This window comes from Pollicipes pollicipes, unplaced genomic scaffold, assembly GCF_011947565.3.
Source record: "Pollicipes pollicipes isolate AB1234 unplaced genomic scaffold, Ppol_2.1 Scaffold_3447;HRSCAF=4054_pilon_pilon_pilon, whole genome shotgun sequence".
Classification (NCBI taxonomy): domain Eukaryota; kingdom Metazoa; phylum Arthropoda; class Thecostraca; order Pollicipedomorpha; family Pollicipedidae; genus Pollicipes; species Pollicipes pollicipes.
In genome coordinates, this window is record NW_023596297.1 from 15452675 (window position 1) to 15478060 (window position 25386).

Consider the following 25386-nt stretch of genomic DNA (forward strand, 5'->3'; position numbering starts at 1 on the left):
CTCTTGCAAAATACCCGCACAGAAACGCGAATAAAACTGATGCGGTGATGATACTCGCACACAATTTTTGTTCAGTACCATTAATGATCGATAATGCTTTCCATTTGCATAATTTATAGTGCACCCTCCACAGGAGCTTGTGACTCGACGTAGAATTCCTGTTGGTGATCGATCTACCTTGAAAGTGCAACAGCCAGGCGCGGCACCGGTAGAGCACTCGGGGGTATTGCCAAACTATGACAAATGACATACCCAGGCACCCTTGTGTACACTGTACGGGAGCCGTAAACATAATCAACGAACAGCCTCATCCAACAACAACAAGCCTCGTCGGACCATTGGCTGCATGTCCGGACCAATCCGCAAGCCACGTCGGCTGGACTGACGTCATATTCTCTCTCATTTCGTACTGGGTGACGCTCTCATTTTCGACCGCGTAATACGGAGGTCAAATTCCATGGCTCTGATCGTGATCCATTTCTCTCCAGCTTATGATGTGATTGCGGTATTCTCACGACCTTTTCACGCGATTTCCCGCGTCTCCAGTTCTGTGGCGGCCTGATGGCTCCTAAGTACCAGTGGCAGGGCACCCACCACAATAAGCATGGGAATATTGGAGGAACGTGGGAATCAAACGGGTATGAAATTAGTGCGCGCTATTTTACGATGCACATTACGCTGATTGTATCCCGAATTAGGCGCATTTTTAATGGAAATTTAACATCGATTTAAATGCGGTTGTTGGCATTTACTGATGCTATGATACAAGACACTTAAAAGCACATATGGCGTTATAAGTGTTATATATGTATATAACACCTATAACGGTAAATATGTGTTTCCAAGGCACTTAAAAGCAGATATGCTGGCATCCTTGCGTCTACGAAACGCTTTGAAATAACCAGCGACTGAACGTACCCACAGCCAGATGCGGTTTTAGCAATGGATTTTAAAAAGAAAGAACAAATAGAAGAACAGGAAAGCAAATCAAACAATGTACGGTCACAGACCGACAAAAAAAGAAGAAGAGGACTCTGCCACGACTTTTCGCAGCCTACACGGAACATGCCCGGAAAGTCAATATTTGGAAGGAGAGCGAGAAAAAAATAACGGCAGGTACAAAGAATGGTTGCGCCTACCTTTACCTACTTCCCAAACAAACGTAACTGTGGATAGCACTTCCTTGGGCAGACTTATGCGTCCGAGCACAACTTTTTCTCCCATTTCTGTCAGCTCAAGTTGACACATATTTTGTCAACCAATTATATGACGCAGCGTAGGCAAAACACCAATTCGGCGCCGTTTCTGGGATGAAGAACCAAAGTTTGGTGCGGGACATGGTGTAACCACGTCTCTGAGCTTAGATCTTCAAGCTGACATCTGGGGCAACAGTCTTCCCTAATGATGGTATTTTGAATGGGAGAACGCGAAAAACGTTCACTACCCAGGCAAAACTGGAGGGGACAAAATCCAAGTTTAAGAATACTGGGGGGGGGGGGCATGTCCCCCAGCACCTACAACGGCTACACCTCTGTGTCGCGGTTCAGGTCCATCATTCCGAATAGCTGCGCAGGATCGACCCTCCTGGAATAGCGATCCTCAGGTCCAGGATCCCGGCCCTCGTCCAAATCTGTCTGGCATACGCTTCACCTGAATCCGAATCGGACACGTGATTTGGCGGTGTCCTGTATACTCAAATACCAGAGATACCATCTCAAAGCCATCGGCATACCATTTGGCATGCAAACACAAACCGAAATTTACACTGTGAATGAGCTTAGAGTTGCCTTTAGATGCTAAAGGGCCCTGAAGACGTTTGAAGGCTTGCGTAATTTTTAAGATATTGTTTATCTGTGACGTCACCATTTCCGTGAAGAATGTGAAATCAGTAGTTCCTGGAGTGAAATTAAGCAGGGCCATGGATGCCTATTTTTCTGCATATGACGATTCGATTATGAGGCATCAATGGGAGGCTACTTGCACCCCAGGCCATGGCGGGTGAAAGACGAATACCCCAAGCGCTGTCGGGCCAAAGCATCCGAAGGGTAGTCGATCTTGACCGCGCCATATCCGCCTGCCACTGCCCCGTCAGAGTATTTCCAGCTCGATCCGGACATGCCGTGCAAAGGCAAACCCACATCTGTGGATATCGACCGCCGATTTCATCGCTTTCAATAGAAAGACGGAGGGAGCCACTTCTCCACTCAATCCAAAAACTAGCATCGTATGTCTCACATGCACTTCAAACGAATGCAGCACGCGTTTTTCAGTCGGAAGTTACCTCCATACATTCTGTGGTGCACAGGCAAACGTTTCGACCGGAACGTGGCAAACGTGGTTTTGGCTCGCACGGCAGGGCCCGGCTACCGCCGCGACCACTAAGTGGTCCCGCAATACTGCGTGCCGCCACCCGGCCATAAAAACCGCGACCGACTCATGTATCGCCGACGCCACCGCCGTCACTCAAAACGCCGTCTTTTGGTTCTCACGGGTTACGTCATGAGGTATGGGAGGGGCCGGGCATTTCCGGCCAACTGCTGAGGGCACGGGAGAATGTTGTCGCTCGTTGCTGCTGATGTCACGCAGGCAGCGGCCCGTCAGATGACGACCGGACAGCACGAGGGGCGGGTGCGCCAGACGGACGCCACACCCGCCTCCCGGCTGAGGGACACTAAGCGGCGGCTGATGCAGGCCCTGCTCCAGACCGGTGCTGGGAGGGAGTCTTATTCCGACCGTTTCCGTTCATGTCTGCCGATTGAAACGGAATCCAAGCTATAAATACTGGGATGAATGCCCTTGTCCAAATCGCATAAATGCGCCCATGTTCTTCAGACATTAGTCCAAGCATGTATCTGAGGCGCAATTTATTCCATAGTGCCTAGACAAGTTACTAACCACATTAGGCGCCCCACAATAAATTTTGGTCGCGAATGGTGCTCGCCTGTAGCCACGCGTGCTACCTCTAAAACAAATCGTATTGTCAGAACAAGTGAAAATTAACACACAAGTTAATGTCCAGACATGACCTGCTCGCAAACCGAAAAGCAACAACCGAATGAATCTGGGCCACCATTCGGCGCCGTCCAACCGCAGCCGGCGTTCGCCCACGTCAGTCAGCAGTGCCGCCGTGTATAACGTTGGAGCACGTCCACCTGCGATATCACGGACGTGGTGCGCCGCCGCAGCTCGCCAGTTAGCGATAACGCCGTGTATAACTTAGAGCACGTCCACCTGCGATATCACGGACGTGGTGCGCCGCCGCAGCTCGCCAGTCAGCGGTAACGCCGTGTGTAACGTTAGAGCACGTCCACCTGCGATATCACGGACGTGAGGCGCCGCCGCAGCTCGCCAGTCGCGGTAACGCCGTGTACAATATTAGAGCACGTCCACCTGCGATATCACGGACGTGGTGCGCCGCCGCAGCTCGCCAGTCATCGGTAACGCCGTGTATAACGTTAGAGCACGTCCACCTGCGATATCCCGGGCGTAAGGCGCCGCCGCATCTCGCCGTCAGCGGTAACAACGTGCATAACGTTAGAGCACGTCCACCTGCGATATCACGGACGTGAGGCGCAGTCGGCGCTCGCCCATGTCAGTCAGCGGTAACGCCGTGTATAATGTCAGAGCACGTCCACCTGCGATATCACGGACGAGCGGCGCAGCCGCTGCCGCAGCGCGGCGCCGCCGTCCACTGATGCGGGTCATGCATGCGAAGTGCCGCGCGGCCCTCTGATTATGCCAGTTTGCAGTCGGCAGCTGCCAGGCGTCGGTGGCACTGGCGTGTCTGACGCCGGCGGCCACGTCCGCGCCGGCAGACGGCACGTGAGACGAGAACGACCCGTCACTCATGGTCCGCAAGTCTGGCAGACGACTATCGGCACAAGCTACAGGTGGAGGCAGCGAGTATTGGCGGTGGCGATGGGCCGCCGGAACACCCCGTTGCTCCCGTGCGGGTACAAGTTGGAACCATCGTACATAGGAGCACGAGCAGGTACTACGAGCAAGGATCCTTTTCAGGATAAATTCGTCTTAGTTTAAGAGAGACTCGGACCTTCCACAGAACGGTAAAGATTTCTTGTCAAGCGCGTGTTTGCGTATCATGTCAACAATAAGACCAACAGTCACCATGATTTCAGCGACGACTTACCCCGGCTTTCGGGCATTGTCCGTTGAGAACGGGACCGGAGATGTACTCCATGTTTCGGTACTGCATCGATCCGTTGAAGCACATGTGGATGTTTTCGTTGAACTTTTGCTCGACCTCCTTCATGGAGAACACGCACACGCTGGACCGCTCCTGGGGCTCGTTAGTGAAGCCTTGACTAGGCGAGAAGGCCACCACCAGCACTCGGTCACGGTCCAGAACGCCGGCGTCCCAGGTCAGGTCCTGGCCGGCCTCGGCCACACGCGCCGCCTGAAGCAGGTTGTCACCACCACAGGTCAGCGTCATCTCCACGTAGCTGTCGTAGTTGGCGTCCGTGACGCAGGTGCGCACGATCCTGGACACGTAGCCCTGCTCCTGCTGGCCGGGCAGGTGGGAGCGTCTCTGTACCGTCAGGAAGTAGGCGTAGTCGCCCTCGTGGAAGCCGTACACGTACTCCACCAGAAAGTGGTCCCGGTACTTGACATCGATGGTCATCATGGAGTGTTTGTTGAAGGAGCGCTCAGCAAAATCCAGATCATGGAGGTTACGCGTGGAGATGGCCGGCACGTTGTTGCGGTAGTTGCCCACCAGTGTAAAGGTAGTGGCAACATACAACACGTTTGTGTTACCCCACGGGTTGTAGTGTTCCGGTCCGATGAAGGCTACCGTCGACGAGTTGGCGTCGTTGGCAGCTATGGCATGCGGCAGCTGTTGACTGGGCCGCGTTATGTTCGCCAGTTCGTACTTGACGCACGCTCCCTGCCGCACGGATCCGCAGGCCAGCAACGTCCTTGTCTCCTGGTCCACCACCAGCACTTTGTTCACGTTGTCTGTGGGCGCCGTCTCGACACCTTCAGCGCACCCGGAGGCGGGACACTGCGGACTGTCCTGCTGGGGTCCGGTGGCCACCTCCTGTAGTCGGGCCAGCGCTGGCGACAGCTGGTAGATCCGGTTGACCCCGGCCACATAGACCTGTCCCGAGCCCGGACTGACCCGCAGGTGGGTCAGTCGGCTGACCTCCCCGCTCAGGTCCACCTGGGTCACCACGGGGTCATCGCCTGAGGCGACCGACAGCGCCAGGAGCGCCACCAGCGGACGGAGGTGGAAATTCATCGCCAGGGAAGCGGAGGCCGCCAGTAGTTAGGTGCCAGCCGCACCATAGTCTGAAACCAAACAGAAGTGCACATCAGTCACCATTTAGCAGAGAAATGCAAATTCGCGCTGCTGTCCGATGTCATTTCACGCACCAGCCAATCATTTGCCATCTTACACGCCTTTGATTACCGCCAACGGCAGCCGGTGTTTTCTACGGCCGTAAAGTGCTTATTATCCCATGTCTAGACGGCCATAGAGATCCGCCGATAAGGCGCACCAATTTGCCCTGGGGTGGTGGTCTCCTCAAATGACAGGCTTCGCAGGCTAGCTGTCACAAACATGACGCACAGACATCGGCCACTGCTGGTTAGTGGCTGTCGCTTGTTTACGAATCAGACGAACAAAGACACTCCCACGCCGTCCGCGCGGTCACACAATTACGCCTGGCTTCTTCGGGAAGTTCGTGTGTCCCTTTCAGGCATGGCGTCAAACCCCAGCAGCGAAACGAAGGAGCCAGATGCGGTCGCCGAAAACTGTTTACCAGCAACTAGCCCTCACCACCAACTGTCGCTGGTGTGGCCACTACCGCTCACCATCAACTGTCGCTGGTGTGGCCACTACCGCTCATCACCAACTGTCGCTGGTGTGGTCACTACCGCCCATGACCAACTGTCGGTGGTGTGGCTTCTACCACTCACCACCAACCATCGATGGCGTTGGCGTTCATCATTTATAGTGTCTTGTCCATAACCGACCGCTGGTGCAACGTTCATGTGTTGTCCAGTCAGATTAAACCGATGTTTTGATGCTGTAGGTCTACCTCACCTTCTACGACAGAACCTGCCAATACCTGCCAATGGGAGCGTTTCGACAGTCGGTCTGCCGGCCACTGGCGTGTGGAATGTTCTGTGAGCATGTCTGTCTCAGGCCCTGAAGTCATCAAGAGCACTCTTGATGCTCGGGTGTTGAATGTTCTGTGGGGATGTCTGTCTCAGGCCCTGAAGTCATCAAGAGCTCTCTGGACGCTCAGGTGTTGGTCAGCACGGAAAATACGTGTGAGACGGCATTTCGCGGCTCGCGCCGATTGCTATAAGGGCTATGAAAAACAGCGCGAAAACAAAGCAATTGTTTCGATTTGGTCGGAACATCCACATTGCGTAGACATTTACAGTCTCGGATATTTTGCTTCGCGATGTTCCCGGTAGTCAAAAGACTATGTAGCTGCCGAATGGCACATTTGTACACGAGGAACGGCAGCATATCGCACATGCGTCTATGTGCCAGTCTGTGAGGTCATTGTAATGCAGAATAGATTGAGCCAATCTTGTTGATGTGCCACGACTCCATAAAATAACCAGAAGCCATAAGCTAAGTGCAGCCCCGAAAACATGAGAGAACATGACACAAGTTCGAAAATCAAAACTTATAAATACCAGCCATTCAGGATGGCATCTCTACCCGACCGACACTGACTCGGTCTCCGTTTCTTTGACACAAGGTGTCTTCAACATTTGTTGGCGTGCATTGAAAGCTTGTGATTCCAAGCGCCAGCCGTTTAGGTGTTTATAAAACAAAATCAAAGGGGCACAAACGCCCCCACCCCCACGAAGCCAACCGACTCCCCTTTCTCCTACCAGCAAATGGTGAGCTGTTGCATCCCATCTCAACAAAGGCACGCACTTGGTCAACGAACACTGAACAGCGCACAGCTGCAACGGTTTTCAATTAAGTAAATCCCACTGAACAGCTTTGCCCTGGCGAGCTATTTCTGATTCTCACTAGACAAGCATGAAGAGCGCACGAATACATTAGGATGCGTCCTGATCTCCCGGACTGATTCGACCTCGAGCCGCCCAGGCCCCTTGGATGATAATTAGATACCAGTGTAATTGGAGGGCGGGGTGGTACATTGATCATGTCCGTTGAAGGAGGCTCCATACGTTGGATAGAAGATGGTCCGCTTTAGCGCAGTCTGGTCCAACAGCTCTAATTATCCGGCCACTTGAAACCGGCAGAAGAGCCCTTGCCGTGATGTTTTATGCATAAAACCACCGACAGTCCGGAGTTATCTGATGCCGAAAAACCTCAGCGCGAACGAAAACTGCGGGTACGAGCCAGACAAGACAGGGCTGACAATGAGGCGGTCCAAAATGTCAGCCTTGCGGCGCGTTGCCGCCGCAAGAAGAGACATGCGAAACGCGGTTTGCCAGCCATCACCAATAACCGACAGGATGTGCTACGAACTTCAAGGGAACATGGAAGACGTTAAGAGGCTTTTCTAGCTAGTTTTTTATCAATATAACCCAAGGTACGACGAGTGGACCCAACTTTTCCGCGCTATCTGGCAAACAATACCGCCGACCTGCAAAGCGGCCAGATAGTGTGGTCGATCAAAGCTGGAGTCACTTAACAAAAAGTTATTTACACAACATGAAATACAGTAAATAAACTGACCACGTTTCGTCACAAGCCACGTGGGTAGGCGGTCTGTTATCACCTCTGCGCGGCCAAGGTCTGACCTTGAATCAGCGCTCTCAGGTCACCGCGACGAGGCACCATATGTCGCACCGCGCCGGCGCAATCACCAATAACGTGCGTCAACCGGCGCCATGACAAAGCCACGGCGACGTTGAACGCTTCACGCCTCTCACGAGCCCGCCCTCGCCCATGGGAAACGCCCGATTTTTAGCGGTGCTAGCCGGGATAGGCGTGAAGCCATAGCCGTTCAGTCGCCGCTCAAAATGTCCGCAGGCGCCGTGACGCCGCTGGAGAGGAGGCACGCGACGACTGCGGCGCGGCGACCGATTGACGCGTGCCGCCAGCTATCCGGGACATCGGTCCCCACGGAAAAAAGCTCCACGGCGTCCGACAATGGTGAAGCGGGACGGCACGGCGCGAGGCCTGGCAGGCCAGTCACGTACTGTGACGCGCATATTTTGTGTTTTTCTCACGGTCGGAGGAATGGGGTCCAAGAGTGCTGGACGGTACGGAGGCCTCTGGGACGGGGTTGGGGCTGAAACCCGTTTCCCGGTCAAACAGCACGCGTCATTTGCTATCAGTACGTGCAGCATGGAACAAAGGGCGACGATTTATCGAAACGATAGATGATCTGCATGACGCGGTTACACTGTCGCGCTAACAGAAGTGCGTAGGCGGATAACAGAAGTACGTGGTAACGCAAGCATAAGCAAGATCCTCCGCTACATGTAGGCGCGGCTGTAACAGCCGCGCAGCATGACGTCAGTCCTACAGCAAGCGCGTGTTCGTGGTCGACCTCCCTCGGTTCCGGGCTCGCTTGCCGCCCGGTGGCGGGACGTCGCTCAGAAGGCGGCTGGTGCCAAGGGGCAGGACCGGCCGGCGGCCATGTCAGCACCATCTCGGGCCGTGTTTAAACGGCCGACGGATCGGCCGCCCCGATCTTATCCGGGCCGGCTCTGTTTATCCGCCGTGTGTCGGGCATAATCCCGGCTCGGGTGCCCTGTTTGTTATTGTAGGCGCTGCCCGGCGCTGGGAAGAGCGGGGCAGAGGCGCCTGTTATCGGGCCGGCGGACTGTGCGGGACCGCCGACCGATTACGGCGGGTCGCGGCGCGCGAAGGGAAGCCATTGGCGACGGCGAGCACGAGGAGGCCAGGCCGGCCCTGACGACGACAGCGCCGACGACCGGTCCGTCGGGACCGAACGGCGCCGCCGCGATTGGATTGGAGTCGATTCAGATCAAATGAAGGAAATGGAAAATTGGACGCCTCTGAGACGGGTCGACGGAATGTCAGGTCTCCGATAAAGACAATAGATGTAGTATAAGACTCTGAGGCGTTGAGTGCTGTAACATATCATTCTTGGATCAACTAAATGAGAAAAAAGTATATTTTAGGCATCCACCAGACCACTCTACGCCGGACAGCCGCCGCAGCACCCAAGGGTGAAGCATCGGGTGCATTGGGAGGATACTGGATTGGAGACTCGAATCTTCGTGGCATTTTGGAACTTTCGTGCGGCCTTTATGACTGTTGGGAACAGATCTACTAAGATTCAAATGTACTGTTGCACTTTGAAAACTGCGAGTCGTAACTACACCAATTATTCCTTTCAGCGGTGGTGTGTTGCTACGTTTCACTGCAGAGTTGATATCAAGCTTTTGTGAGAAAAATAATAAAAGGCAATGGTCTCTCGGCCCCAATTCTTTTGCGTAAGCTGTAACAAGACAGTTTGTCATGACCCCCTTAGCTTTCCGCTTGGTGATAGGGAAGACCCCAGCGCCTACAGAACAGAGGAAACCTCCCGTGGTTCACCTCCGCGCCGCTGCCGCCCCCGCGGCGCCACTGTCGACACGGCCGAGCTCGTCCGCCGCCGCTCGAGGCAGGCGGCGCGGACTCCCGCCGGGACTCAGCGGCCACCGGCCAGGCCACCGGGCCGGCCCGGCCGCCCAGCTCACACGGCTGACAGCTGGCTTGCGAGCGGAAACAGCATGGCGCCTCTTTCCACAGAGTCAAGCGGCGTGGTGGTGGTCATGAGACGGATCTAGTACTCTCGAACGTGTTGCTGGCGTGTTTATTTTCGCCGGACATGGACACTGCTTTTGCTGCCGATCAGGGGTGTTAGTTTTTTAACTGGATGGGGCCTCAGACGGTAAGGTTAACCTTAACTTCCCACAAAAGCTCATTATTTCCCGCTTTTCGGCCGCTGAATTGCGCTCAAATGTCAAGGGTGAATTCCCAAGATTCGCCAGCGCACGCTTAACTCGGTTTTCATTTGAAACTTATGCCCATCCCACCCATTCCCTCATTGTAAAATCCTGCGTGTGCCTTTGCTTAGCAATACGTACATCGGGTTAGCCACGAAGTGGTTGATAGGAGATACAAACCAATTTTCTGTGGGTGAAACTACCGTCCATAGATGGCAAGCTATGCAAACAGGTGATTGCGACCAACTACCTTTTACTTAAGAGCTACGCATTGCATATTGCAGTGCATTTTTTGGCACAATCCAGGTGCTGTTGCGTGAAAAAACCTGGCAGCTGTTGCACGTTAACCTAATATGTATACGAGTTGGAATGAAAAACCTGTAGGGTGGTACATTATGAACACAGGATACTTACAGGCTACTGTGTGGTATAACATTAACATAACACTAATAGTGGCGTCTGCATAAAGGCGCCTAGTGCATGAACATTTTAAGGAGAGGATGTCTCGGGCACCCCGAGAGAATATAAGGTGACACCCCTCGTGCCGAACAGTAATGCCGATCGTAGTGAGTTCTTGTCGAAGAGCTAAGAGCGTGCGTGGGGATCTCAGTGAACTCACTACTGCTTCTTTCCACCCCCTCATCAAATGTGAATTGGCAGGAGCGAATCACACCAGCCGCGCATAAAGCCTCGACGGCGGTCGAGCACCCCTGACCTCTCACCCGATCGCGCTAATGGGAAGGTATCGGCGTCGGCGGGCGGGCCGGCGGCCGCGGCCCACTCCGGCGCTAACAAATGGACGGGATGGGCGGCGGCCGGAGGCGCGGCGCGCCCCTGACCTTCATGGCCTGGGAACGGCCGCGTCGCGCCGACCGGACCGCCGCTGACAGACGCGCGCTCCGGCTGTCTCGGCCCGCTGGACGGCCGGTGTCCGGTCACCGGCCGGCCGGCTCCGCTCAAATGGAGCGGCGCCGGACCGGCGCGGCGCCTTCGGGTCTGCCGGCGGCGGACGGCCGGAGCGCCAGTGTGGCGCGCCTCAGCGCGACGGACGCGATCGCCTCACAGCGCAGCGTTGGAGCATTCGGAGGACGGGTCAGTTGTCAGCGCACGGACCAGCGGTGAATTTTTAACGCGGACGTGTGGCTATGAGCGGAGGGCGAATGGTAATTCCCAAGAGCTACGCTGGGACGAATGGTGGACGTTTATACCAGGAGCTCCCTGGAGCTCCCTGGTGTCCTCTGGAGCTCCCTGGTGTCCTCAGACCCTGGTGTCCAGTTACGGGGCCGGGCTCCTGGCCGGCCACGTTACGCTGTGACGAGCCAGCATCAGAGCACTTAACGGATTAAATTTTCAGGATCCAGTCGAGTCCAGCTCGGCTAGTCTAGATCCAATCCGCCGGCCGATCCGCGCTTAAATTTGGCAAACGAATCCGTGCCAATTCGCTCCACATTTAATGCCTTTTTATGATATTAACAGCAAATGTTGTTCGTCTGGGTATCTAACCTTTATGTCGATTGCTAATTTCGATTGGAAAAATGTGTGATAAGTTGTCATAAAACGGTGGGTGCTAAGGTACTTAACGCAGCTGCAATGCAATTTTGCACGAAGATCAGAAAAAAACAAGGCTTGTCATATTACTAACCATATCGCAATAATTAACCACCAGTTCACAAGCACCACCTCATCGCAGGGGCAAAGTCGCATCCGGATTCAACAACCAAAGGCATGATCACATTATCGATCATTTCCAGACTCCAGCTTAGGTGCAACACACCTACACTCGCCGCCAGACAGTTTCAGCGGCATCCAGTTCACAAGTATACGACGACTCCCATTGAGCACGACTTCTGAAAAACTTACACGACCATTTCACCTCATACCTGAAAGTTCAGGTGTATATCCGTTCCCGGACACCCCAATTGATGAAACAACCTAAACTGCGGTCGTGATTTCCTGCTAGATTACCGGCTGCGTCAAAGTTGCAATCCACGCGCGCGACTGGTCGCTGGTAAGTAGGTGCCTGCGGAGCTTTCATCCAGGAGAATGGGACAGTCGCGTCGTTTTTGAACCTCATTCCTGAAATGTCAGATGCTACAAAATCTCTCTTTGTTCCTCATACTCGAAAGGGTGCGATAACTGCTTTATTTGTAATCGTGCATCGCAAGTGGCATCAGGCCTCGGTTGAGCAGTCAAAAACCAACTTTGTCATGTATACTGACAATGATACGTCACTTTGCATCTTTTTTTTGTTTTCAGCACGCTAAGGGGGGTAGCATAAATAATTTAATAGATGACGCAGCGTTTAAGTCAGGGTTTGGAACGTCTCACGGGCGCCGCGAGTGCTTCTGAACCAGATAAATAAAGAAAATTATCGCATGTTCACAAAACGTGATGCGAGAGTTCGGTACATGTCGTCCGTCATCCGATATCTCCCATGACCGCTGGCGCTTTGACATCTCTTCTATAAATTAGCCACTCTCCAAGGGCTCTGGTGATCGCGCAGGGTACTGCAAATTGTAGCAAATATTCATTCCAGGCATGAGTGGTCAATTTTAGGTAGCATGGTCACTCCGTATTTTTACTCTGACATGTAATGTTACCTACTGAAGTTAAAGATTGTTTTTTTGGGATCATGGGATTGTTTAAGGCAGCTCTGTAATAAGATATGCTATAAGGTCAAGAGACCTTTTTAGTTGCCTTGAAAGAATGAGAGCTTGAGTCTGCAATAACAACCTTTCTGAGTGTCACTCATTGATTGCAACTTGAAAATGTTACTTGATGATCAGAAAATCTGTTTGTGGAAAATATGGCTGCGTTATGTGCTATTTAGCCTGCTTATGCATTGCTTGAAACTGAAAGTGCTGCATTGTACTGATTAAAAGTTTCTTTTCTGAGTTGATGTCTTTACTAAGCACTTCAGGGACTACCTAGTTATAATTTCCATTTCATTGTCCCGCAATCCGGTTAATCCGCGTGACCTGTCATATTTGAAAATGCTGTCCAGTCCTACTACGTTTTGGTGGAAATTTTTCACTCGGTCCTATCAAACCTGTGCATGGATCCACGGCAGAATATATGGAGAGAGAAGAGAGAGAGAGAGAGAGAGAGAGAGAGAGAGAGAGAGAGGAGAGAGAGAGAGAGAGAGAGAGAGAGAGAGAGAGAGAAGAGAGAGAGAGAGAGAGAGGAGAGAGAGAGAGGCGCATTCAACTGACGCGCGGCTATCTGCCACTGTCGCTCACGCGGGGTTAAATGCTAACAGGTGTCGTGTGTCACCCTCCCGGCATGCTCACATCATTCTCGCGGGAACCACTGGTTACCAGACACCACATGCAGTTAATCACGACCGACTGGCATGTGTCATGTTCTAATGCCCCTCACGCTGAGACGGCCGACTGACAAGCGCCGTGTGTCAGCGTTCCCTGCGGGGAAAGGTTGACAGACGCGTGTCACGTGTCAGCATGAGTCGCGTCAATCGCTGATGGCCGCCCCGAACTCGCTGCGCAGCGGGCGGACAGTCAGCATGCGCCATTGCGTCATGCGCCAGGCCGTGTGGGCCTGCGCGACGGCTACGCAGCCACCGCGGTCTTAACGTAGAAATGCGGGTAAGGCGTATTTTCACGTGAGCGCGCGCATCTTGCACCAAATCAGTGTCACGCATTGCTGACCGAGTGGGCGAGGCTTTGTCCCTCTTTGGGAGGATCTTTGCTCCATAGCTGTTGCATTTTCCCTCTGGACGTTCGTTGATTGTTTATCATTATAGGTATTAAGCATGTAATTAGATACACATGCATTTTTGTTATATATATATATATATATATATATATATATATATATATATATATATATATATATATAGCAACATAGAAGACAAAGTATAACAAGACATAGTATTCTGATTGGAAACCTGACCCCCATCCGAAAAGGATTACAGGAAGGCCCCTGGCTGACTAGCTTCAGTCGTTGGCCTACTGGAGCCGGCCAGTAATGAGAGGAACTGCATAAGAGCACCTCATCACCAGATCACGGTGATCACATCCGCCTATATGTGCGCCTTTTTCAAACATGGAGCGGCCATATTCGAAACCGAATCCGTCCCACACCTTTCCCGATTGCGCAACACGCCCATGCTGCCGGTAAATTTTGCAGCTGATCAACACAGTGCCTTCATACCTGCTGTAGATGGCTGCCTGTTGCCGAGAAAGCGACACTCCGTTCAGCGTCGCCGAGCGTGGGGTCCACTGGTCGGCGCTCAACGAGCTACTGCACCGCTTCGATTCGCCTATCTCCAGCGCCAAACCGATCAGCACCCTCGTTTTTCTCGGGTAACTTCCGAAGTTATCGCTCTGTGCTGTGGCTATTTTCGGGAATGGGCTTTCGAGAGGCGTCCAATTTGTACAAAAGCCCTCGGCAAAGTCGGCCTGAAAATAACAACAACTCCACTCGCTTCCAGTGCAATGAAAATCCGTGTTAGCGACTGTTCCCTGGTTGCTCTTCTAACCAACAGTCTGAGCACGAACTTAGTTCCAACCCTTTCCCCTCGGAGGGATTCCAGGTCATGTGGGAGCTTGCCATCTCACAGCAGGCCTACGAAATCTGCCTGTCTCACACAATCTGCCTCACATCCGATACTGCACGTTGGTAGGCATTAATGAGCTAGAACAGGAATGTCTTTATGCATCTTCTTTTTTAATTGCAATGTGGCCGCAAAAGCATGAATTTACAAAACAAGTAGGTTTACCACATGAAAGGTGCGCAAATTCACGAAAACAGAACAGGAATAATCCCTCGTTCACCATTTCGACCTCACGACCCAAGAGAAACACTCCCGTGATCTGCCTTTGCCAACAGATCCTCACCAAATCTATCAACAACGTTTAGTTCCGTTGGAAACCAGTAATCCAGCATATGTGTGCCTGCTCAAATATTGAAATTTCTCACGAGAAAGGCATCTAATATCCTCAAGATTACAACTCACTTCAATGTATGTCATGAATTCACCTGGCGTGATGTTAAGGTGATTCGCCAGTTCTTCGAACTTTGAGTCCTTTTCGTGAAAAGCTAATCCAACAGACGATGGGCTGAAGCGTGATTCGGCAACCCATTCTGTATGTAAGTCGTATGGAAGAACTTGAGCTCAAGAGTCAGCGGGCCCCTGAAAGTGCGCTCCATAACGGACACTATAGGCCTCGCCACAAATCAACGATTTCCATGAATAATTTGACTTATCTCCGGATCAGAATTTTGATTTGGGCCGGTCCGCAGAAGATAAGGGCTGTATCTCATTCCTGAGAAATGCCAGCCCACCCAATGCGCCGCGGTGCTGCCCTGCTGACCAGCAGCCGCCAGCCAACCACTATACCGGAATTGAATCTGGAATGTTTATGATATGGGCGTCAGACATGCTAGTGGTAAGTGATGGCGTCTCCCTCCGATGTGCCGGGGCGCAACGCATCATCGCCTGCGGAGCACACCGAATCACGGGCTGAAAGGAGCGAGCACACCGATGACCCCACCGACCCGAGGTCCGGAGAGGCTCCGCCCGGAAGCTGGCTAACAGAGCGCATATTAAAGCTGAGCATCACAGGAAGCAGTCCGGCGACACGTCCATGTCGAGGTTGCCGCAGAATCGTGGCAGTGGTCCGTAGGGGTACGGTAGTGGAATCTAAGAACCGGACGTGGGCGCTGTTCACATCTGGGACGAGCACGGAGACGCTGGCGGAAGATGAGACACATAGAGACGCTGGTCGGATCTGAGACGCACAGAGACGCTGGAGCGATCTGAGACGCACGGAGACGCTGGCGGGATCTGAGACGCGCACAGAGACGCTGGTGGGATATGAGACGTACACGGAGACGCCGGTGAGATCTGAGACGCACACGGCGACGCTGAGCCGGCGAGTGCTCCCATCGACCAGACGTCTTCGCCGACGACACCTGACGCACTGCGGGGTAGGTTGAGCCCCTATTAACAGACAGCCGAGATCTTCTTTCGTTGACCTGCAGCGGCGCGCTTGGGGCAGGATAATGGCAAAAGGTGTAGACGGCGTAAACCTGGGCAGCTACGACGATGAATATTTCAAACAAAAACGGCCCTCGCGGTATACATTGCTCCCTTTTTCAACAGACACCGATATCAGCCCCGTCATTCTTCCTACAGCGTTTCTCGTTCTCGCCGTGTTTATTTCTCTGTATATCCTGCCCAAGTTTATTTCGACAGGCGAAGTCATGCCGACGGGACCCCTGGCTACCGAGACGCTCCCGCCTGGCGTCAGACCGCAGCAACAACACCGAAAGCCGGGATCCATGGGTCGAGGGTGCGTTGTTGACGTACCAGCCCCATGGTGGCGGGGGAGGGGAGGGAGGAGGGGTTTAACGGTGGCCCCCAGGGACGATGGCATGTTAATGTCGGTCATGGGGTCCGGGTGGGCCGCGAATCTATCACTTGCTATTCAATTAGAAACTACTATGTCGGTCCGCGCGGAGAGCCGCGGCTGACTGTTTCCAACGAGCCTGCTCGTACCTCGGCCGGGCATAATAATGGTCCCTTCGAATGAATAATGACGGTGTTTGTCGGCGCCGGGGGCCTGGATTTTACGCATATTAGACGGAGATACCGACATGGCCACTAATGTGACCTCACCCAGACATCATGATAACCAGATCACCTCCACAGCTCCGGCGCCGGCGCCACATGCTGTGCCAAGCTGATGGCAGTCCAGGTTTATTTCGGATAGCTGGCGGCGGCTGAGAGAGGCACCCCTCCCTCAACTTGCCGCCGAAGTGAGCCGCCGAAGCGAGCCACCGTTCCTTCTGAATTCGCATACGTCGATGCAACTTTGCAAGCTCATAGCCAGCAATAACAGGGAACGCAAAAATAATGATAATGCGTACTTGCCCAGCGTGCTCCACGCATCTACGCGAAAAACAAATAAACAAACAAAAACAATGGCATTCTCTCCGATTCGATCTGGTTCTCTTTCGACTCCTGTCCCACAAGTCACCTCTGCTGCCTAACGCAGACACCACGTGTCAGCAGGGCAGCACGGCCTGCTCTCAGCCGGGGCAGTATGGCCGGCTCCCAGCCAGGGCGGCACGGCCGGCTCTCAGCCAGGTGAGCGCGGCGGCTCTCCAGCGGGCCAGCTATCCGTCACCATCTCCACGCGGCGGCGCTCTGCCGCGCTAGTCGGCCATTCATCCCGGTCCGGCCCAGCTGGCGGCGGTCGCAGGCCACAGGTGCCTGCCGTCTCGGGCCGGCCGCCGCCGCCGCCGCCGCGCGCCAGCAGCACGCGGCAGCGCCCGGCGCCGCCGCCGGCCGGGCCATTGTGCGCCGTCCGATCTGTCGGCCGGCACCTGCTGAGGGGCCGCGCCCGCCGCCGGCCCGCATCGATCGCCATTCAATGACATGATGGATATCTGGTGGTGATGGACGACGCAGAGATGATTTATGCACGGTATTCAAACGGGGCGTCGCGCCGCGGAGAGGCGCAGCGCGGCCCTGGGAAAAACGGCCGTCCGGGTGGGAGGTGCCCAGTTTTTACGGAGCGTGTCCGGCACACATCTCGGTCCAGTTCTAATCGGCCAGTGCCGGCTGTTGGTGCTGTCCGGCGAGCGATGGGAAGCAGATATGCCCTTTCGCCTCGGCGCCGGGAGCATGAGAGCCGTGTAATTACCCCCCCCCCCCCCTATCCCGACGCCCCCTTCCGGTGTCTTCCCACATTGCTGCAGTAGCCTACAGGGGGCAGTTTACAGCACAGTTAGACAATTACTCGGCCGAGCGGCGCGTGGGAAAGAGGCGCACTTGCCGGTCGCAGGGCGATAGGATAAGTGGGTGCGGACCGACTGTCGCCTTCGGCCCCCCGGCGCTGCGTGGTCGAACGAGGACCAATCGCTGGCTGTCCGCAAACAACACCGTGTATCACGCGGCGGGCGCGGCGGCAGTTACAGCGGCACTTGTCGGCCAGTCAATTTGCAGGACGGTTCGGTAATTTCCCGGTCAATCTCGGTCCCATCCAGGGTTAATGCCGCCGGAGAGCCGCCCTGCGGGAGCAGGGACGAACGGTTCGCAGCCAGTGCTGAACCCGTTTGCTTTTTACGGTGACAACCTCGCTAGGTTCGCAGAATCACTTGGGCGCGGGCTTCCGCATCTCTGGGTTGGACATTTCCGCCCAAAACGGCTCACACATTTTCTGACAGCATCCAGCCTAAGCTGCTCAACCAGCACTGTGGGTTTGGAAAAAATAAAGGAAGAAGGGCACCGCTGAAATGAGGCCCAACTAGATTTACAAACGAACCCGCCTACGCCTCTCGCCACAATCAATGTGTTGGACCTAATCAGAGTTCTCTTTGAAGCTCCGTTGGTTGCCTTCTTTTCTCATCTGATTTTGATAAGATAAAGACGCGAGCGAAATAACTGCGGAATCCTAGGGGCAAACATCTAACAAAAGATATTCAGTGATTAACATTCCAACCATGTATATGGCAGACATAACTTGGAAGCTCAAAACGAACCCGTTGCGGCAAAAATGGCGTATATGGGGTATGGTACCGGATGTGACAAACATAGAAAAGGAGGAAACAACGCAACACATGTGCAGCGCTTATAGCTGTATGGCTAAGAAAAGTGGGTTTGGGATCGGTAATGGTTGAACACAGTTGGAACAGTGCGAGCCGCCAGTAGGCGAGCACACGCTCCGGGCCGGATCTGGATCGGCCGGAACGCGGTGTTCTTCACACGTGGGTCCGTGGCAGGCGGCCAGCGACCGGAGCGAGGTCAGGGAGGCCAGAAAGGGTCGAGGGTCCGGGCGTCAAGGAGCAGAATGACGAAAATAATGCACGTGAAGGGGAGGGAGGGAGGGAGGGGGGGAGAGAGAGAGAGAGAGAGACAGAGAGAGAAAGAGAGAGAGCGAGGGAGGGCAAGGGGAGAGAGCGTCAAAAAAGCATGTACCCAAAAATCATAAATTTATATACACATATATATGTATGTACACATCAGCCATTGTTCAGTCTCTGCTGTGTATGCAATGGAGAAGGTTGTTATTGAAGTGAGAGTTCGCAGCTAAGCAATGTTTTAGTTACATGTCTGTGACACGTATGAATTTGTGGGGCTGGCCGTTTTTCAGTACATGTAGCATTATTTTATTGTGAGAACCGCACTAATCTGGCTCCAAATACCAACCACCTTTGAGGTTTGAATGTTATTTTGTATTTACCAAAGACATAGATATGCATGCTGTGTAGGACATAAAGGAATCCCATGAAACAAGGTAAGTGCAAGTTAAGTAATGCTTTTTTCAGGGTAGCGCTGTTATCATATTTCCTTGCTTTCAATGTCTGGGTCTTTACATTATTTGAAGTTCCTTCTGAAGAGCTATGAGGATGTTGTTCTGCTTTGGAGAAGTTGATGTCTTGACGAAGATTACTGTGTGTTTTGGCCCCTCTGAGAATCTGAAGTTCCCTTGCAATGAGTCAGACTTCTGGGCCTTGAAGTAAATGCGATGTGATAACCTCAACAGCAACTGTTGCTTTGGAAAAACTACTAAACAAGCAATTAGCATGTTGAAGTTATGTACCAGCATATGTGCCAGGAATTGTAACAAAGAGTTTTTCATTGCTAGTTTTGAAAAACTCAACTAAAACAATACATGACTTTGTGGCATTGTTATAGTTCTTGGCTCTGGAAAATAAATTATGGTGAAATTGTAAATATTTACCAGGAATAAAAACAATGGTTTGCGGCCCTGTGCCTGCTTTCTTCCCAAAATTGCTCCGCGGGAGGAAGCAGGTTTTCCAAATCTGGTTACGGGCGGGCGCGGGCTTTGCAAATATAAAAATGTTGTAGCACTAGTGTGAGAAGACCGGGGTGAGGACAGGTAGGACACGAGAGTGGCGGGAGGCCCGAACAACACGCACGCAGAAATTAAACAAACGGGAAGAAAGGGGAAGTGCGATAAAGCGGAGAGTGGGGAGGGAGGACAGGTAGACCGAACATGAGGAAGTCCGGAACGAAGTGGGGCAAGAAAAGGAAGACATAAAATATAAGCTGAGCATGAAAAGACAAGGAAATATACAGGGCGGCACGGGGCCCAAGAACAACAGCGCGCCGGCGTGATACATCGTGGCCATGTCTCACGAAGGCCGCCTTTGAAGTTGCCGCCGGCCGGCGGAAGTCATGACGTGCCCCGGGGCTGCCCCGCCCCTGACGGACAATCACATTCAGACCGGAACCGTGCATGCATACGTACCTGCACGGGAGGCGTGCACCTGACTCCTCCCCTTAATGCATGCATGCTTGCACGCTTTGCCGCATGACGGCGAAGAAAGAAGCGTAGCGTCCAGGACATTGCTAATTTACATTTAATCAGTGACTAGAGGAAGTGACTTGTCTTTGAGCGGCGACTTCGACCCAGCATTTCTTTGCGGTAAGTCTGTCGAGGCTCGCCGTGCTGAAATGGAACTTTGGGCACGTCGAATGATCAACTCTGCATAGTTAGCACGCAGCTCAGATAATTTTCAAATCGCAACGGGGTCGGTCCCCATTGGTGGATGTAATTTCTCTAAAATGGTCAGCCCTAAACGCTGCCGTGCCCCGCCGTCCCCCGCTGAGTGGTCGCGCTAACGCCCGTTAATGGTCGTTGGTGGACCGCGCTAACGAGGGTAGGTTCATTTTTCAATGCCCTCGTGTTCCTTTCACCGGTCTCAACCCCCATGGTTCATGTGCCAGACCGCTACTGAAACTCATTAGGCGATGAATCCAGGCTTTCTGCCTCATGCGTTATATACTGAGTCTATCCCATGCATCTGTGCTACGGGAAAGGCCACAGCAAACTTTTGCCGAGGCTGTAGAGCAGCCCATCAGCCCCGACACACAAATATGATCTTGCATCCATCTGATTTACTGGCATCCTGTAATTGCTGCTGCTACTTTAAGCCATGCATGTCATGATAGATATTGTTCTGGTAAATATTGTGAGTTATGTATTGGATGTCCGGACTTGCACGGATTTCGGAGCTACAGATCGTTGATGGCTTTGCCTCACAGTCCCCGAGACGGTGGTTGAGCGTTTTCCTGGGAAGTTCTTGCCCGAGACCCCACGGGTTACCCATCGAAGACCCAACCGTATGCAGACGCATGTTCTACAGACGCGCCCCGCGAGTGTGAGTGGGAGTAAGATTAAGAGTGAAGCACCAGCACCAGCCGGCTGCGGTCAACTACCGATGCGGCGGGGAGCACCGCGGTCTCGCGCGGAGGGAGCCGCGGGGCGGTGAAAGGGCGCGCCGCGGTCTCGCGCGAGAGGAGCCGGGGGAGGTGGAGAGGGCCGTCTTCAGCGCTGCCGCATGAGTCACAGACAATGTGGGTAGTGCACAGGGGGTCACGGCCCCCAGCACATGAACCGCGCTCGGCGGAGTCAGCTATGGCCATGTAAAAACGAGAAAAAGACACTACATGCAAGGAAGTGATATGCGCTCTATTTGAACTTTGGATTAACTCTTACGGCTCTAGCTGGCTGGTCTGCAGCATCTGAATGGAGATAATCAAGCAAGTACGCAGATATAGGTTGTAGACAGCGAGTTAATTGGATACGGAATAATCCGTCTCCTTGTTTTAGGAATAATTAATGTTCATGCACACCTGATTGGTGCGGGTGCAGCTGGACTCGTAAATCGAGGATTTCGGTCTATATGCTCAAACATGGGCACCCCCAGCAAGGTTATCGGACACTGAGATCCCTTCGCGTGGTCTGGTGCTACGAGCGTGGCGGAGCGGGATGCGGGAGCACGGCAATCAATGCCCGGTCGGCGGCGGCTCCGAGCACCTCGACCCCATCCGGCCGCCTCTACGACCGGCAATATCACCGGAACAAGGACACCAGTTGAGCGTAACACGGCCAGCCAACGAGCCAACTTGCCCAAATGGCCCGAGGCGGTGCCAGCGGCGGTGCCAGGCGCCTCAGGACCGGCCGGAGGAGGCCCGCGCTCCAGTCAACCTGGTCGAGCGAGGATGGCTCGAACGAGCGCTGCATCTGAGAGCGGGCGCGAGGAGAGCCGCGAGTCTCTCCGAGACACAGCCCCAGCAGAGCATCCCACTGACGTGCTAGAGTCGTGAGTGGGCGGTCACCAGCACGACAGCGCACGTGGGCCTGTTGGCTGTCAGAATGTCATGTGGCGACCCGCTTATCCACCGTTATCGCATGCGTCATGACTCGCATTAGCCCCGTAATGCCAAGCAGAGGGCAAAGAGTACCCCAGCGACTCTGAAACCAGGTATATGTCAGGCATTTATTGTTTATCATGTTCGCATTTATTGTTAATAGAACGCTTGTATCATTTATAAGTTATCACTGACAAGAAGACCTGCAGCCTTTCGCAAAGCTACCACGACGACGTAGACGCATATCTGGGCTTCCAGTTCTGACAGCATCCGCTGTTGTTCTGCCAGCTCCGTTTAAGTAGCCTTTGCATTGGCGGACAACACCGAGAAAGACACTCTGAAACCGTAAACGCAGCAGTATCACCGAGCTGGATCTGGAGGTCACGTGGTTCATAGGTAATGGATATGCAGTTATGAGACCGTGCGCTGAGCAGACGCTTCACTCAGATCGTCCTCCTCGAAGTCCGTCTCCCAACCAAATGCCTCATGCGAAGGGTGAAGCTTTCAATGCTTTCGGACATTCACTAGAGGGCCAGTCGTGCTGCTTGGAACTATATCTGTCTTCTTGTCAATGACAGATGGCATCACGACATTTTCGCTTCATCGTCTCGCCTGGCCAGTGAACTTGATACTTGCACGGGTTCGTCTTCTGTATGACGTTGGGGATGTCACAACCCTGGATGGGTATTCTGCTTCGCCACGCTCACAATCACGTCAAATGTTTCATTACCCGTGATATAAAACTTTAGATTACTGCTAATGAGAAATGGTCCACAGCACCGCGTCAGCTCCATGCGAAAACGAGCGCAGCTTCCGCGCGCATGGTGACGGGGGGAGTTACCCGCATGCCCGGGTTTGAGCTTCTTCCTATGGCAGCGGCATGACGAGCATGGTCAATGCGTTCCCCATGACTTCAAACACTGCAACCCCCGTCCGGGGGCGGGAGAATGGCAAACTATTAGGCCGGGTTAGTTAGACTCCGTTCCGTCGTCCGAGACCAACCGGAACATGCCTCGCCTCGGTGGGAGCAGGGCTTCGGGACCGACCAATCCGAATTTAACCTGATTAATATGCACCTCGTGGAGCCGGCATACTCCGGCCTCGGAACGCCCCGCCGACATGCGAGGGGCGAGGGCTCTAATGACTCGGAGTCACGCTCTGCCGTGATTGAAGACGGCGCGATCTTGGAAACAACAGGCGCAGGCAGAGGGTCGCCCCAGCGGGTGCTGCGCTCCCGCGGTCAGGCACCTGCACGCTTTCAATACCGAGGGCGCAGGGGGGCTGGAAGTACATTGACGCCGACGTCGTAATAGCGATATGTCGTCGGCGTCCGCTGGAGGTGCCGGTTAGCAGCTCACTGCATGGTGAAGTTCGTCACCTCGACGATGACGATTAGGCTATCGATAAAGTCTATACAAAGCCATCGATCTCCGAGTTGGTGGTGGTATTGAATATCTAGTGGAGATAGAAGCTGATGTGTTGTGCAATAAACCAGCATCAGCTATCTGAATGAAGAATGTGGTCCTTGAGTAGCACTGTGATTTCAGTTGTTTAATTTTGTTCCCCTTCTAAATCAACCGTCGTTCTTAAACCATGATTCATTAGCAGTCAACCACGGGTGTTAACGAAGGTTTTACTCATTTCTTCTAGTCCAGCAAACACCAGTTTGTATCACGCTTAATTACATAAAATATCCCCCTAATTCATCGGACGTCTATCACGTGGGCCAATGGGGCCCTTTCCACATCCATATCGCAATCAACAGACTTCAGAAATAGCGGGATAAAACTTTATCAGGACCAAAAACAAATAATCTTCAAATCTGTACATTCATCGCACATATTACAATGCATCGCGGAATCACAGCGCGCTGAGCAGTAGCAAGCAAGTACACCTCAACAAGCAGCATTGCCACACCATGTCATTTGACATGCGACCAGGAGCGTGACATGGTGTCGCACCAGCCTCGGGTCACTTCAGCATTGTCCTCGGCCTCAATTTCCTTCGCAGGCATTCAAGCTCGGTAAAAAATCAAATCCGTTGCGAAGTCCTTGACTGGATTGGCGGCAAGGGACTTCAAGGCGGTAAGGCGGAAGGCGGTAAGACTTCATACTAAGTATCATCAAGAGATGAAGGGAAGCTTCACCCTCGACCTCGGGTTGTAATGGCCGATTGTTGCGAGAGGTAATCGTTGTTTTAATTGAAATAATTGTATCATTATATTACATAGCTCACGCTAACAAACCTCACTAATGCAGATATAATACAATCGGAAATAAATTTACTTGGAGGCGCGCAAAACAGGGACAAACCGATCAAACGAGACAAGTCTCGACACGACCAGAAAAGCCAGCTTCGCGATCACCAAGCGTCTTTGCTTGGCGTATTTTGAGTGGAAGGCAACCTTTAAAGCGGTCGTCACTATCGCCAGCATTAACTGACATGTGTTGATAGTGCTGTTTGGATGATCGGACTCATTTGGATTCACATGGCAAACAAAACTTTTACTTGGAGGCGGGCGAAAGGTCTTTCAGATGTCGTGACTCACAACCAATGCCTGGCAAAGCAAACCCAGCCCGGATCGATCCAAATATTGCCGTGGCACGAAGCGCTTGCGTAGGTGTGAACAGTACAGGTCGACCCGCGTGCACCGCAAACGTTGATCAGAAACCCACCAGCAATGAGCACCCGGCGCCAACTCACCTGAACGCAAACCAATCCCCCCTGTCGCCTCTCACTGCCCCCCGCGCTCAGAGCCCTGACCGCGCGACGCGCCTGCACGTCGCCGTCGGCACCAGTGGTTCACACGGCACGTGTCCCGCGCGCGCACGTGGCGCACCTCCCCTCTCCACGGTCCGACTCCAGACTGGCGGGCCGGCCGGACGCACGGGCGGCCGGCACCCGGCGGCCGCCGGCCAGCCGCTAAAAGCTCATGCACCGCGGCCACCCGACGTAAGCGCGACCGTAATGACATTGGGAGGCCGGCACGCCGCCGTGAACCGATTGAAATATGACAGGCAAATAGAGGATAAATGCAGAGTGCTCAGGTGGCTTCCTGTTCGCTGTTTATTTGGTTTCGAAATTTGAGAGACTGGTCTGCATTCATCCAGTTATGTTGTGGTCGGTTGTTGTGGTCTGGATATGTCATCATAAATTTGCCTATAAATTGCGCTGTTGGTCACATTCACTGTCACGGTCGCTGCTCAAAAACTAGCGCCTCATGCTTTGCTAAACGAAATAGAACATGTCGTGGAGGCAGGGCAATATGGCAGCCATGGCCTGTGATACAAAGATAGATCGCTTTCATATTCTCACGC

The 25386-nt window shown here is 53.3% G+C and overlaps 1 protein-coding gene across 1 annotated transcript; it reads right to left on the reverse strand.

Moving 5' to 3' along the window:
- Positions 1-4177: 4177 nt before the first annotated feature.
- On the reverse strand, positions 4178-24814 carry LOC119091787 (plexin-B; the record flags this gene model as incomplete). Its single annotated transcript, XM_037214658.1, is given in 2 exon segments — positions 4178-5307; positions 24773-24814. A coding segment is annotated over 1 exon segment (1080 nt), but the record flags the coding sequence as incomplete, so codon positions are not given.
- Positions 24815-25386: the final 572 nt, after the last annotated feature.